This window comes from Prionailurus bengalensis, chromosome A2 (genome assembly GCF_016509475.1).
Source record: "Prionailurus bengalensis isolate Pbe53 chromosome A2, Fcat_Pben_1.1_paternal_pri, whole genome shotgun sequence".
In the NCBI taxonomy this organism is placed as follows: Eukaryota; Metazoa; Chordata; class Mammalia; order Carnivora; family Felidae; genus Prionailurus; species Prionailurus bengalensis.
This window is the reverse complement of record NC_057348.1, coordinates 36,666,293-36,682,847: the sequence shown is the minus strand read 5'-3', so window position 1 is coordinate 36,682,847 and position 16,555 is coordinate 36,666,293. Positions and strand designations below refer to the sequence as shown.

Below are 16,555 nucleotides of genomic sequence, written 5' to 3'. Positions count from 1 at the left end.
TTGCTCATTGCCTGCAGTGGCCAAACAGAAAGGCTGTATAAGAATGTCAGCCCTGGGTTCGAATCCTGTTCTACACCCAACTGGGGGGACTTTTAGTGCCAGATTCGCTAAGGCTCAATTTCTCATTTGTAAGATAGAGATGAACTACTCCCCATTTCAGAGGGTTGTTGTTCGAATAAAAGAAGATAATCTGTAAAGCATGGGGCCTTGGACCTAGTACCAGTTCGCACTCAGTAAAAATGGGCTCTTGACTATTATTTTATTGCGTGTAGCATTTAAAATCAGAAAATTAGACAAAAGTGAATACATGCACTTTTCAATGGATGTTGGAACATTTTTGATGATTTCTGAACTCCAAGGCCTTTTTTGCTTCCTTTTTCCAAACATGGGAATGAGATCAGATTTTGTAGTATTTATGTCCATTGCCTGAAAAACTGCATGAAACTTATGAATGGCACCGGTCCTGTGAAGCAGACAGAAAGGAAACCCTCACATTGCTTACCTTTCTTCCTCTGTCTTTTTCACCTCTGTTTTTCCATTTATGGTTAAGAAAGTGAGAGAATCTGCCTAGAACAAGAAACTTCCCTCTTTTTCTTCCTGGAGGGGAACATGAGTAATGGACTTTTCCATCAGGGTTGTTTTTCCTGGACATGGTGTCCCCCCTCCAACTGCTAAAACATGTGATCCTGAAGGAGACCGTAAATAAACTTCAAATATTCCTTATTGGTCAGTGATGCTGTCCCAGTTTCTAATAAATTATGAAGTAGTTTTCTGTATTTGGTGCTCTTCCTTTTAAGTTTATTTATTTATTTTGAGATGAGAGAAAGCACGAGTCAGGGAGGGGCAGAGAGAGGGAGAGAGAGAGAGAGAATCCCAAGCAGGCTCCACACTGTCAGCACAGAGCCCAACGCAGGGCTTGAACCCAAGAACCGTGAGATCGTGACCTGAGCTGAAGCCAGATGTTTAACCAACTGAGACACCCCGGCACCCCGGTGCTCTTCCTTTTAAAACAGAAGTTCTATTTGGGACACCTGGGTGGCTCAGTCAGTTGAGTGTCCAACTCTTGTTTTCAGCTCAGGTCATGATCCCAGGGTGGTAGGATCGAGGACCAAGTTGGGCTTCCAAGCTGAGTGTGGAACCTGCTTGGGATTCTCTCTCTCTCTCTCTTTCTCTCTCTCTCTTTTTCTAAAATAAATAAAGAATTACAAGACAGCAGAACTTTAAATCAAGTATGGGCCATTTTTGAGCATGGGATCCTGGAGGCACTATACAGGTCACACACTCATTAGGCCGAGCGCCTAATAGACACCCAAAAACTAGTTATTGGAGTGAATGCAAATCTAAGAAAAACCAGCCTCCAAAGAGCTCTGACATACAAACTGATAAAAGATTATGAACAGAAACCAGCCTGTGTGTGAAAGGGGTGCATAATTTCTCAACTGCAGGGTTGGCCGTGAAGTGAAAAAGAAGATGTCCACTCTGTTCTCCTTGCAAAACACCAACATAGGCTGTAAATCCCTTGAGGGTCTTGACTGGAGCGTTTTCATCCTGACTTCCCTCACAGGGCCCTGCACGTACGTATGTGGTGCTCAGTGAATATTGGAAATGAACTCAGCTGGTCCTGGGTGTGGAAGGAGAGAAGGATGAGGAGTTATAAAGGAAATACACCTTTCTTTAGTGCAAACCTCACTAAATTCAGGAGGAGGGGAGCTGGCCTTCAAGGTTGTCCTCTTAGTATATGGCAAATGGTTCAGAGCTAGACTCGGCCATCAGATTTTTAGAAAACCAGTACACTGTGGGTGTTGGGATCTTATGGTGCGTCTGGCATTTCTCCGGTATATGAAGTGCTCTGTAATGAGAGTGATCATTTTGTGATTAATGCAAAGCATTAATCCAGAACAAAAACACACTTCTCTGATCCCTCTAAGTGAGGAGTATGGGATAGAGTTGGCTGTTTTTGGTTTGTTTTTTTTTTTTCACTGTTCCCGAATCACATGTTGATCCCATGATAGGGGGGCATGAGGTTAATCTCACCCTAATCATTTAGATGATGCCCTCATAGAAGAGCAGAGATCTGTTATTAGAAAAAGGTGAATCAGACTCTGAATAGGCAAAACCAACAGACACTCGGACAGTCGCCTCGTTTTAATCCTCCCTCGTGCTCTCACGGCCATAACCTGACCTTGCCCCAGCCCTGTATTTGGGATGTGGGCTTTCACCTGACCCTCCAAGTTGGCCCGGCCTCCCGGTTTTACCCCATCCTGTTGCCCCAACTCTGAAACTGGCTGTCCAAACTCTGATTTTCTTTCAGCATGAAAAATCTCTTCGCGTACAATCAGAAATGTCTCAATAGTTATCTCAGAAGGCTCTCCAACCCAGGGAGAAAAGTTGACGGTTATGGTGTTTCTACTGCTATATATACGCAAATAGAAGGTTCCCCAAAACATGAAGTAATTCTCCATTTGCCCAGTAAGAAGATTCAAAACACATGTTTGAGGCCAACTTGAATATATGCAAATTTAGGAATGCAGATTACATAGTGGAATATCTGCTTCTAATGTTTTAGATCATTTGTTCTATAAACTGATAATTTGAGTGATAGTTGTCTGGTGCTGTCCCTCTTTTTGAAGTGGTTTTATTCAGCCTCCTCACCTGCACCTATGTGTTGGTCCTGACACAGAAGCCCCTCCTGGACTCATCCTTGTAGCTCTCCTTGGAGTCACTCCTGCCGAAGGCTTTTGAGCTACAGCATTTTTTTTTAAATCTCCATATATGGTATTTCATTGGGAAAACTATTGCATGACATTTTTTTCCTTCCCCCATCCATGGTCTTCCAGCCTAACCACCCACAGCATGGCCTTTTAAAGTGAGGTATAAGTGATTCATTTATTCCATTTTTCTTTCTTTCTTTTTCTTTCTTTCTTTCTTCCTTCCTTCCTTCCTTCCTTCCTTCCTTCCTCCCTTCTTTCTTTCTTTCTTCCTTCCTTCCTTCTCTTTTTCTCTCTTTCTTTCTTTCTTTCTTTCTTTCTTTCTTTCTTTCTTTCTTTCTTTCTTTCTTTCTTTCTAGTAACTCATTTATTCTAACGTCCAGGCCCTCCAATTGTGAGATCCCATGCCCACAAATAATTACTAAGTCTGTATTGAATTGTTTGCCATCTTTTCCACTGATTTCATCAAGTGACCCGTATAAGCATCCAAATTTGGCACTGATTGAGATTGTTTCAGGCTATTGTGCCTTCTCAGACTGTATATTGTGGTTCAAAGTAAGCAGAGTCTTTGAAAGGACTTCAAGGTAAAATCACTTACTGCTCAGGGGTAAGATATCTTTTGGTAGAGGGAAGGGCGGAATATTTCCTCATTAAATACATGTGGTATATGCCTATCTGTCAGGCAAATTCTTTGTGTTCTGCATGCATCATGTCATTTAATTCCTCCAACACCTCTAATAAGACAGGGATTTTTATTTCCATTTTACTAAAGAGGAAATGGATTCTCAGAGAAGTCAGGTAGCTTTTCCAAGGACAAACAGCTACCAAAACCCAGGTTTGAGTCTAGAATTCATGTCATTAACCATACCACACACTTGCACAAAATTTCAGAAGGTTCTTTTTTGGGGGGATGGGAGAAGCATGGTACCATGTCAGAAGCTATTACTTAACTGTTCTAAAAATAATATATATATTTATTATTTTTCCTGGATTCTGTATATTTTTCTTTCCACCCCACTTTGGAGTGTAATGTACTGTGATTTTTTCCCTGGCCATTGAGTTAGTTCAATAGTATTGAACAAATGTCTTTGTTGAAAGCAAATAATGAAATAGATCTTTCTGTGAGACCCCAGTCATCCTGCCCAGATTTTTTGTTTGTGGCTGGCATCCCTGCCATTGACTGGTATTAAGATTGTCTCGTGGAATTCTGGGTCTCTTTCCAAGTGTAAACGCTGGTGACATAAAATGGCTATGAGTACACAGTTTGAGTTCCATATTATTTCTGTTTATAGCATTAAGTCACCTGCCTTGTGCAGAATGTGTACCGACTGAAGAGCCAAAAGTGAAGTTTGGATTCTTAGATAGCATAGCCCACCTATGAATGATTATCCACCCCCGATCATGCATCATCCGTGATGTTTAGAGAACAGTAAACAACGTTCCTTCGTGTATTTTAAAGATGTAATGAAGAGAAACTTTAGGTAGCCAAAAGAAATAGAAGTTTTGGGTTTTTTTCCTCCCTGTTGCTCTCCTGACTCATGTTGAAAGGCTTTTGTTTCTAATCAAAGCAACAAACGGTAAGGTCATTTCCTTGCGATTATATGGCAGCGGAAGGCGTCAGGGTTTTTAGGTCCCTACTTCCACCAGCTTGTATTTGGAGAAAACACACACACACACACACACACACACACACACACACCACAAGTGCTTAATACATGTGTCCTTTGTCCTGCACATTCTCTCCAGTCCCTTTAAATGAGCCGAGATCATGGTTCGGAGGTAAGAACAATTTCTCTTACAATATTCTGACAGTGTAATTGTGCTTTGTGAGCTCTTACTGGCATTTCTTAGGAAAATCTTGGGCAGATTTTAATATTATACAGCGGTGGGGTAATCTACGTACTAATGTTCCAGAATCTAACTTTCAGAAAAGGAAACTCCAAGAAAAGTTTATCTCCACTCTTTGCAAAAAAATTACTCCTTCCAAAGAAAATTGGAAATGCTCCAGTTTGATACCAAAGTGAAGATGGTCCAAACACCCATCTTTTGGAGGGTTTTCCTGTCATTGTTTTAAATGTTATCTCTGCTCCCTCAAAGGTCCTAAAAGGGAACTTTACTTTGTTTTTAGTTGGGATTTCTGGTTTTTACTTTGGAACTTTGGCAATTGTTGTTGAAGTGTGTTCTTCTATCTTACCGCTCCCCACCCCCCAACCCTTTTTCTTTTCTGTCTTACTTACTTTCTTTTTTTGTGGTTGTTAATTTTGAAGGCTTGAGCTCCTTTATGAATATGGAAAGGACAGGGAGACGGCAGGAACTATGTCAGTAAGCAGCACGAAAATGCTTTTGGATTTCCAGTTGTTAATCATGCCCTCGGCACAATGTGTTTGGAGCCTTCTCTATCTTTGTGAGCGCTTGGCAGCAAAGATTCTGTGGGGATCTAGAACTCATTAGTAGCCTTTCTAAAAGGACCTATTAATGTCTGTCCCTGTCTTGCCTGGAAAAAAGAAGCAGGAAAAGTGAATTTTGTCCCTGAGTCTAGTTAATGGTGAAGACTCTATGTGATCAGAATTGAGCAGCTCAAGGCAGTGACCTTGGGAATATCATTTTGGGGGATGGCTATCAATTAATTCATAAAACTTGCATGATTTGTCAGAGGAAGTTCTACATCCTACTTTCAGGGAAGCTGTTTTTTTTTTTCTTTCCTTCCTTGTAAGGTGGTGTTGGTAAACTCATCGAGTTTAACTCCGAGTGTCCTTTTTTTTTTTTTTTTTGCCCTGATAGGTAGATGTTGGATATGGAGGAGGGGAGGGAAATCTGGGTTGACTTTAGAAAACAAAGGAAATTGTCTCATCCAGGAGACTGCAAAACCCTTGGGTATAGAAGGAAGTCTGTGGAGGAAGTGGGTAGGATTGGGTACAGAAGAGAAACCTCAAGGAAATAAATACATCACAATAGGGACTGGGATAATACCCCCTTGCCATAATATAACACCACATGTGGCCTGAGAAACAAATCAGTGCTCTCTAAATCAGCTCTATCTAAAGGTATCTAATGACCTGAAGGTCTAGAAGGGAATATAGTCTTATCCACAATGTAGTCCTTTGACCTGCTTTTCAGACTGGCATTATGGTGACACAGGGTCTCACATTAGATGATCCAATTCTTTAGATTCAGGCCATAGAACCTCCCTAAACTCTATCGCAATGCAGCCCCTTCAGAAATCAGAAGCTATACTTCTTAGCAGAAGATCTAAAGTATTCCCAGACATTCCAAATCCCAGTCCAAAGCATATTCTGTGTATTCCAGTGTATCATTTATTCAGCCCTCCATTTGGAGCCTACAGGCTCCAAAGTGGCGGCTACTAGAAGGGAGGTCCTTACCCACAGATACTACACCCCCTGCCATGGGGCTCAATTACTTTTGGGAGAGCAAGGAATGGGTGGTGGACAATTAAGATTGGTTGAGTAGAATTGTAAGGTACGTTTATGCCATTACTGGAGCCAGAAGAAACCTTGTAAGTCTCTTTGTCTGGTCCCTTCATTCTATCATTGACAGGATTAAAATTCAGAGTAGTGGGAGAATGTTCTGAAGATCTCACGTCCCATTAAGGGCAGGGCACAGCCTACAGTCTTCAGAGTTCTGATTCTGTATTCTGTCCACCACTGTGTTGTTTCTAGGAACAGCTGATTGCTTTGTCTAATTTCCAGCCTCTCTGAATTACATGCAACTGGGGTTATTTCTCGTGTATGCATTTCTGTCTTGGAGTACAAATGTGGAAACTACATCCCAGATGAAGTTTTGCTTCTTATTCACTGCTTACAACTGCTGGCAAAAACCAACAGGCAAGTGGGTGAAAGACCCCAAGAAAAGGAACCCGCTGTCCTGTCCCTTTCACCACAAGCTGTAGTACTAGGTAACAACATACTCAAACACTTTCTCCTTGCTTTGAAAATATTGTAGGAACCTAAAAATATTAGTGAGTTCTTAGTGAAGGCCTGTGTCAAGATCAGTTCAAGTAGGAGACCTTTGTCCCTGATATGGATTTCACGAAACTCCAATTAAGACTTCTGGGGGGGCAGGGGGAGGGTGCCTGGGTGGCTCAGTTGGTTAAGCCTATAGCTCTTGACCTCAGCTGAGGTCTTGATCTCAGGGTCATGAGTTCAAGACCCGTGTTGGGCTCTATACTGGGCATGACGCCTACTTTTAAAAAAGGATAAAGACTTTTTTCTTTTGCTTGATGTTGGAAAACTGCAACATTTTTTTTTAAGTTTATTTATTTATTTTGAGTGAAACAGTGATCAGGAGAGGGGCAGAGAGAGAGGGAGAGACTCCTGAAGCGGTCAGAGCGGAGCCCAATGTGGGGCTTGAACCCATGAAACCGTGAGATCATGACCTGAGTCAAAAACAAAGCCAGACGCTCAACCTACTGAGCCACCCAGGCGCACCAAGAAAAACTGCAAACATTTTTGAATGAACAGCTTTTTAAACTAGAAAGATAAAGCTGAATATAGGCTAAAATATACATTAACATATGTTAATATAATCTGGCAAGGATAGGTAGACAGTTTATCGTTCCAATAAAAGCAAGTAGAAAAAAGCAAGGTATTGGGCACATTCTGTTTATTTTAGATTTTTTTTTTTCTTAAAGGAAGCCTTTGTAGATGAGGCTGTAAAGATAGGTTCACTTCTGTTCTCTTACACTGGTTTATTTTCTCTTTTGATTTTGTTTCCTTCTGTCCCTGGGAGTTACAATGAATAAGTCAGCAATATTTGTATTTATGTTCAAGATTTTACTTAATGCCACCTTTTCAATTTGATGCATTTATATTCAGGTTTTTGAGGCAGGAATGGAATTAGTGAGAAACTGACCCTCTGTAATAGAGAATCTTTTTCTGATGGGACAGTGGGACGTAGCTGAACAGCACAGTGGACAGAGAGGGGGCCTGGATTCCAGGTCTAACTCTGCCGCTTAACTGATCTGCTCTGTGGCCTTAGGAGAGTTATTTCTTCCCATCCATGCCTCCAGGTCCACATTAGTGGGTGTAGAAGTTAGACTAATGCTGAGGTTCCTTTCCACCTCTAATTATTTGTGGTTACTGCCCTGTCACCCAGAAAAATTGGAGCTCGGTCTGTCTGCTTACTCGCATCTCCCTCTCCCTCGTTCCTCTCTGTCCTCTCTCCTACTCCTCCACTCCCTTCTTTATTCCTCTCCACTGATATTTTCCTTTTCACCTGGAAAGGAGGTCAGAGCTTGTGCTCCAATGACCCAGGTGCCTGTAAGAGCCAATGGCAGGAGATGAGGGAGGAGCAGACTAAGGTTAGAGTTGGAAATGGTGAAATTACTGAACCTGGAATCAGACACTGAGATCCCCTCGAGAAAAAAATCAGAACCTTGCGAGTGGTGGATACAACTCTTGTACTGAGATGTAACGCTGCTCCTTGGACTCCAAATTCCTTAAAAGTCAACACATATCTCCCGGGTGTGTACTGCATCCATGATGGGCCAGGTGTGGGCTCACAAAGGTGAATAGATGCATCCACTACACTTATGAAGCCTCAACCGGCAGGAGAGTGAACAGGAAATCTCCAATGGCTCAGTAGCTCTTACAAGCTTCACTTGTATTTCATTTGCCACTCACTCTTGGGGAGTGTAAAAAGCTTTCGGCAGTAGGGGCACCTAGGTGGCTCAATCAGTTAAGTGTCTGACTTCAGCTCAGGTCATGATCTCTCCGTTTGTGAGTTCAAGCCCTATGTCGGGCTCTGTGCAGACAGCTCAGAGCCTGAAGGCTGGCTGCCTCAGATTCTGTTTCTCTCTCTGTGTCCCTCCCCCACTCATGCTCACGCACACTCTCCCTCTTTCTCTCAAATATAAACATTTAAAAAAAAGCTCTTGTTGGGAAATGGCTGTGAATAGCGGAATTTCATCTGTTTTTGAGGTCAAAGGGCTAAACTGACAAGGGTGTATTTAGGTAGAAATCAGACAATGCCGACTGCAACAGTGACACCTAACATACCTAGCGGCCCACTGGTAAAAGTTCTGTTTTTGATGGGCTCTGTCTAAATGAAACCAGAGAGAGAGGAAGTGGTAAGAGTGCATTGTTCTGCACCTTAGCCTGTAAACCCTGCTTTGCCACTTAGGAGCTGACCCTCTGATGGGGATCGTTACAATTACCTTATAAGGTTGTTGAGATTAGAGTTAGCCTCTGGCACTGAAGCCACCCCCAATAAAGGGCAATTAATATTAGCTAGTATATTATGATATACATTCTTATTATAGGTTCTTAATATATATTATATATTATAATGTCTAATACATTTTTATATATACATAATAAAATATATTAACTTAATATTATTTAATAGTATTATTTTTCATGTAGCCCAAGTACAGGAAATAAAGTGTCATGAAAATAGACAGCAGCAGAAGATAGGGTGTGCACAGTAATGAATGGGTAATTTTCTTCAGGGCCCTTTACGTTCACGGTAGCGTAAATATGAATCAGTTATTCATCACCCCACATTTGGATCTCTGCACATCTTGCCATTGTAAGGATGTTTACCAGCCTTCCATCGTTTTGGACACATGGGGCTTACCCGACCCTGTGGTCATTTGTCTGGATGTCACTGGGCACAAGTTCACAAATCAGTAATTGCAGTGTGTCCATTGCAGCCTTCGACCTTGACCTTCAGGTCAAGTTGTCCACCTTGGAAAGGACCTGGTTCTAAATGACTGTAAGGATATGGACCCAATACAAATCTGATCAAAGTTATAGAAAGTCTTCCTGGCAAGATTCTCACCAACACATTTTGCTTATGTTGGGGGAAGGGACGATGTTTTCAAGCCTCTCTAACCTCATTAATAGACCTGTGAGAGGTCTGTGGATTCCAGCTAAAGAACTAGAATAAACAGTGTGTCTTTCAGAGAAATGGTGAGAAACGAGTTGGCCTCTGTGTGATGCCCAAGAAATGAGTTTTTCTGGAACTTTTGAGCACCTAACCTTGTTTTAGCCCATACAAGTGTGGTGTCCTGGAATTGACACGGGCTCTGTAGAAGGGACTTAGAATCCAAGAGCGAGTCCTGCCACCTCCTCCTCCGAGGCTGTTTATTCTGCTCCTCTGGGGACAGGAGTCGTACCTTTAGCAACAACCAGGGTGTGGAGGAAGCTGGCTCCATCTTGGTACTTGGCCTTGTGTTGAGTTGAGAGTAAGGTCACTCTAGCGGAACCTGAAGGTAATTGCTCTGTTCACCAGTAGAACAGCCATCTGGCTTCAGGGATTCATCTGAAAATCAGATTTGGCAGTTCGACGTAGAGCAACTGAACGTTGTTTGCGGAAACCGTGCACGTCCCCAAGCGCCCACCTCAAGCTGCAAGCACCCCTCTTTATTAGAACAAGTACTGAGCTCCTACACACCCACAAATCCTGCTTTGCATCATCCTCTTTTCCTTCTTTTTAAAATAAACTACTCATCGGGGCACCTTTGTGGCTCAGTTGGTTAAGCCACGGACTCTTCCTTGGTTTCGGCTCAGGTCATGATCTCACGGTTTGTGAGTTCGAGCCCCACATTGGGTTCTGTGCTGACAGCTCGGATCCTGCTTGGGATTCTTTCCCTCTCCCTCTCTGCTGAAAAGCACAGTGCCTTTTCAGGGCGAATGCTACAAGCTAAGAAAGAGAGATTAAGAGGCAGATAGGCTCCCTGGAGAAAGACACCATAAACAAAGTACATCGTTATTTAATCACAACTGTAAAAAGTACTACAAAGAGAAGTACAGAGAGCTAAAAGAAAAAGTAACACCGTATCAGTGACAGAGCCAGGAGCTATTCCAGACGCGCTATATGCACCAGCTCATTTAAACCCAGAGCAAGACACCACTATTGTATCCATCACGCAGATCAGGAAAGTGAGTAACAGAGAGATGAGGTCCTTTGCTCGTGGCCATGCCGTTAGCAAATTAGCTAAATTAGGATTTGAGCCTCAAGCAGTCTGAGTCCCGAGTCTTTAATGGTAACAACGACACAATGGCTTCTACAACGATAAAATGACTTTTAGTCTATGTTTTTAAGGATAAATGGCATTAGATGGGCACTTGCCACCCTCTCTTGTGCTTTGAGGTGGGAAGAATATCACACAGAAGAAAAACTAGGAGAGAACCAGGTGGCTGGAGCCCAGAGAGGGAGGGAAGACTAGGCAGGAAGTGGGGCGGGGGGTGGGGGGAGGGTAGTAGGGGCAAGGCCGGGTGGACTGCGTAAGGGAGGGGAGCTTTCTTCTGACTGAATTCGATCAGTTCTAAAGTTAAACCCCCCCCCCTCCCCCCGCCATAAAGACCCTCTCGGGAGCCTATAATGTAAAGAAATCCAGGGGAGTTCTCCTGAGCTGACTAGATTATTTCAGATCTGCTTACTCTTATGGATAGAAAACAACCTGCTTGAGGATGTTTATGTGTGTCAGCCACCTGTCCCATTGGTGTCTTTTCCAAGCCAAACATGTTTTCTGCCTTTCCTGGGGCCTGCAGAACTACAGTGTTCCATAAGGGTCCACACAGCCACGTTGCCCCTGTGGCTGGTTCAATCATCATCATCATCATCATCATCATCATCATGATGGCTCACACTTTGTGGCTGACGCTATGTTAGTTGCTTCCCGTGCATTCTGGTGTTTCAGCCTCAGATCCATGAGGTAGCCAGGTTCTGTTACTCTCCATACTTTTCAGTTAAAGAAACCGATTTACAGGGGCGAAACACGACTGCCCAAGGTCCGACCGGCAGAGTCAGGGCTGGCATCCAATGTCCAGGCCCACCCAGGCTTCACCCTACATCATGTTGCCTCCCCGCGCAGGGCACTTCTTATATTACAGATGTGAAAAACATCCAATGTTAATGATAGAACCGATTCTCACGCTTGGGTTTTACATTAAGTTTCATTGTCTAGGCCAAAAGTTAGATTTCATAGGGAAAAACAAAACAAAACAGAACTAAATAGAACACCATGGATCTTCCCCGTGACCTGAAGCAGCCGGTAAACATGTTACAGATTTACTAGCCCAAGAGATACTTTACCAGCCCACCAGCACCTGAATTAGCAACACTGGCCAAAAAAACCAGAGGGATCTCAAGGGGGTGGGGCATCTGTATTTGGATACTAACCAGTAGGTGTTTGTAAGAGACAAGTAAGAGGCAAAACAATAGTTTTAATAGGCATTGGTGCAGACTGTGTGCCAAGCTCTGTGCTAAGTGCCTTACATGTATTCATTCATTTATTCCTCACAACTAACCTTATGAAGTTGGTCATATTCATATCTCCATTTACAGATAAGAACCAGAGGACTTGTTTCTCTTTCTTCCGCTTTTGTCCCTCTCTGCCCTAATCTCATAGTAACCAGATTTTTCTTGTATAGGTGTCCCCAGATCATGTCTCCCCTATACCTAGAAGCCTCCAATAGCCTTCCCCTGCATTTAAAATAAAGCCCGTGTTCCTTACGACAGCCCACAGTGAAGTCAATGACACAGCCCCGTGTTTTTCAGACTTCTGTGTGTATCCGAGTGACCTGGAGGGCTTGCTAAAGCAGATGGCTGAGCGCCACTCTGCATTTCTAACAAGCTCTGGACGGTAGGGACCACACTTCGAGAACCACTGATGAACTCTGTGACCTTGTCTCCCCTGTCCTTTTCCTTTTGGTGGCCAAGCTCCAGCCACACTTGCTGCCATTTTTTTTTTAAACTGTTGAAGTCTCTGAGTCTCATCACTGAGAAGTGATGAGTCGTCACTCCCAAGGGAGTGAACCTTGGCTCTTGAGGGACAAAAAACAAAACAAACAAAAGAAAACCCCATAGACATTGCGCTAGTTTGTGGCCCTCCAAAGCTCAACTCCACCCAACAGGAATACAATAATATATCTGTCACGGAGAAGGAGAGCACTAGGGGGAAAAATGTCTAGAGAGGATCCTTAAGAGTGCAGTAGTGAAAAAAAAAAAAGTTGTGCCATGTATCTTAAACAAGGCATACTGCTGCCACAGGGCATTAGCACTTATTTGGCCGTCTGTCTGGAACGTTCTTTTCCCAGATATTCCCAAGACTAACTCCTTATCATTCCCATCCAGATTAAGTGTCATTTCCTCAAGTAGCCCCTTCCTGACAACGCTAACGTAGTAATTTTCCTGCATCACGTTATTCTGTGTTCTTGTTTTCATGGTCCTCAGCGTGATCTGAAACCATCCTATGGATTGGTTGGTTTCTTTGTTGGCTGTCTCCTCTACTAGTGAGCCTATAAGAAAGGAGCTCCTTGGCTGTGTCCCTGCTGAATATCCCGAGTCTGTGATAAATTCTGGCACCAAATGACAGCGTGATAACTATTTGTGAATCCCGGAATGGATGGTAATCACATACTGGATAAAATGGTCTCGCTGAGATCTGAAGCCAGGCATTCAGACTTTAGACCTCCGGCCTAAGTTCTCCTGAAACCGGAGGGCTGTTGACTCAAAGTACCTCATGGGAAGGATGCAGTCAAAATTTACTGGGCCCTGCAGATTACTCTGCTCAACCAGAGTTATCCAACAGCCAAGGGAAAGGAGCAAATTTTCCAAGGCTTTTTCCCAAATTACTTAGTTCCAGTCCTATCACTTAATTTTCACCCCAGGTTATCACAGGCAGGAAGAAAAGGGGGGGGGGGGAGAAAATCCCATTCATTTGAGGTGAGGAGATCTGTGCTAAGGATTACAATTTTATCCTCCCATTTTACAAATGAGAAAATGATGGCTCAAAAAAGTTTAATCAAATGCCCAAGGCCACAGAGCCAGCAATTAAAGAAGCTGTGAAACCCACCATTTTCTTTCTCTTCCTCTGGGACGTCGCCTTGAGGCTGACACACGTGATTATCCACTATCGTTAGAGGGTCGGCCATATCCAAGAGCCAACACACTCCACATCATTTCCTGCATCACAGAGAGTTCTACTGAACAGTGATGCAAAAGATTTGCCATTTTGGGGACACCTGGGTGGCTCAGTCGGTTAAGCGTCTGACTCTTGATTTTGGCTCAGGTCGTGATCTCACAGCTGGTGGGATCGAGCTCCGCATCAGACTCTGCTCTGATGGCCTCAGAACTTGCTTAGGATTCTCTCTCTTTTCTGTCTCTCTGCTTCTCCTCCTGCTCTCTCTCTCTCTCTCTCAAAATAAATTAAAAGAAAATATTTTTTAGAAACCTACAAAAAAAAAAAAAAGATTTGCCCTTTTCACCTCTGCCCAGTCTTGATTAGGAAAGTGGGAAGGTCACTTAAAATGACCCATCTCATTATCTGTACACCAAAGAAGAATAATTTCTGATCACTTCCATTATGGCATTATATTTATTTGTCTGATTCCCCACCCACCAAACAAAAGGTACAGTTATTATTTTATGCCCAAGAGCCTGACACACAGTAGGTGGTCAAAAAATATTCATTCACTGCAGAGCAAACCAAATAAATCAATGAATGAAGCCAGCAAAATGGAGACTGTTGACAATTTGGTGGAAATTTGGTATTCTGTAATCAGAGGGAAGCAATGATAAAATGGAATACTATTGGGGTGCCTGGGTGGCTCAGTTGGTTAAGCATCCAACTTCAGCTCAGGTCATGATCTCATGGTTTGTGAGTTCGAGCCCCATGTCGGGCTCTGTGGTCACAGCTCAGAGCCTGGAGCCTGCTTCAGATTCTGTGTCTCCCTTTCTCTCTGCACCTCCCCTGCTCATGCTCTCTCTCTCTCTCTCTCTCTCTGTCTCTCTCTGTCTCTCAAAATAAATAAATAAACATTTAAATTTTTTTTTAAATAAAATGGAGTATTATCCAGGCAACTAGCCCAGGTTGCCTTCCATGCTATTTTCATTAATAACTTAACCATTATGGAGGCGGGGAAGGAGACACACATGAATCTCAGTAAGAACTGAGCGAAACATCGCTTGCCTCTAACACAAAGGGAAAGGCATTGTAATGGAACAAAACAAAGTTCTACAAATACTCCTAATTCCCAGCCACAATGTTTGTGGAAACCTAGGGGTGACTTCTGCAAGTCCCCCACTTTCAGTCCCTGCCAGCACCACAGGGGCCACTTTCTTTGTATAAATAAATCACATCTCTTTGATAAAACTGTTCCCCGCTCCAGTGCCTTAAACCCTCTAGGACTCAAAAGGTGTCAGTAGTTAGAATAATAGTTCTCAAGCCAGAAAAACCAGGACTTTCATCACCAGGGCTGTTATAAAATTCTCCAATTAAAAAAAAATTTTTTTAACGTCTATTTATTACTGAGAGACAGAGCATGAGCAGGGGAGGGGCAGAGAGAGGGAGACACAGAATCTGAAGAAGGCTCCATGCTCTGAGCTGTCTGCACAGAGCCCCGTGTGGGGCTCGAACTCACAAACAGTGAGATCATGACCTGAGCTGACGTCAGATGCTTAACCAACTGAGCCTCCCAGGTGACCCAAAATTCTCCAGTTTTTTAAAAGTGCATTTCTTTTCATTGACTTTAAGAAAAGGCTTCGGGGATGGGCAAAGTGAGCACTTGAGGCAGCCAGGAACGTGCTGATGGAGCATTGAAGATTCCCAAAGGACCCATGGGTTGGGAGAACTGTATTCTCCTTACAATTCTAATTTCCTGCTAATGAAAGTCTTCCCACTGTCAAATGCACAAGATGAAACATCGCATGTAGGAGCTAACATGTATTTTAGTTGTTGTTGTTGTTTTCAACTTGACTCCTTAGTGAATATTTTGTAAAGGTCAGGAGAATGGGGCAGTAGAAAGCAGGAACTACGATCTAGAGTCTCGGCTCTGTCTAGCTGTGTGACCACGAAGAAGTCACATCCCTTCTTTGGAGGCTTCTGTGGCCTCATCTATGAAATAGGGACAGGACACTCTGGCATGTTAAAACTTGTAAAGTTTAAAAGAAAAAGTAGAAATGAAGGCACTTTGAAAGTTTAAGCACTGTAGACAGGAAAAGTGGCATTAGTACTAATATAATAGTAATTTATATTGCTCCTTTCTCTGCAGTAGAGTTCAAGGGCAGAGTGGGACCTGCTTAGCGCCGGAACATGGCCTTTGAGAACATCTACCCTGAAGGAGTGTGTGTAGCAATTGCTTGGTTTTTATTGGTGAAAGGTATAATAATACTCTTAAAACGTGCATGTGCTCTGCCTAAGTATTTTATGTGTATTATTTCATATGACCCCACCCCCACCCCCAGCCCTAGGAAGTGGGAACTATTAGTATTCGCATTTTCAGATGGGGAAAACAAGGCTCAAAAGAAGTAAGGTCACCTGAACAAGGCCACACAGGAGCTGAAGAGCAGAGCTGGGGTGGAAACCCAAGTCTGTCTGACTCCAGAGCCTATACTCTTGACCTTCACCCTTCCAAATAATACCCTGTATTTTAAAAAGTAACAATAGCTGCTTCTTATGGAATGCTTACCATGTGTGAGGCAAAAATATTCCCGTGTCACAGCAGCTACTCAGAGAGTAGCTGAGTGGCTTGTCTGAAGTCTCCAGCCAGTTAGAGGCAGAACCAGGCTGAGACGTTTTATCCATCTGACATCTGCGGGGCTGTTCCCAAACCACTGCCCTGCACCCAGTGGCTAAGTGGGCAGGCTCCCCCCTGTGTTATCCCCCTGACTAAAGCAAGTATGATGGAAAAGGCACTAGGAATTCCAGAACTTAATGATTTCCCAGTGAGTCTGCATAAGCTCCCATCCAGGCCGCTCTTTCCAGAGCACCCATGCTTTTTTAAGTGACCCAGCCCCTCACCGCCCTCAGAGAGGCTATTCCAGAACAGCAAGTCCAAGCAGCAGTGCTGAGGCAGGGCCACAGGGGAAAATATTTGGTTCCC

The 16,555-nt window shown here is 43.3% G+C and overlaps 1 protein-coding gene across 7 annotated transcripts in view; it reads left to right on the top strand.

Moving 5' to 3' along the window:
* FRMD4B (FERM domain containing 4B) overlaps positions 1-16,555 on the top strand; it is a 324,025-nt gene that overhangs the window by 172,684 nt on the left and 134,786 nt on the right. The window contains exon 1 of one of the 7 annotated variants that reach the window (XM_043587909.1): positions 4,231-4,487. The exons of the other annotated variants lie outside the window; for them this stretch is intronic. Within the exon in view, the coding sequence (XP_043443844.1) occupies positions 4,464-4,487 (24 nt within the window). The 5' untranslated portion in view covers positions 4,231-4,463. Of the gene's footprint in view, positions 1-4,230; positions 4,488-16,555 lie in introns of those variants that run through there. 7 annotated transcript variants of the gene reach the window in all.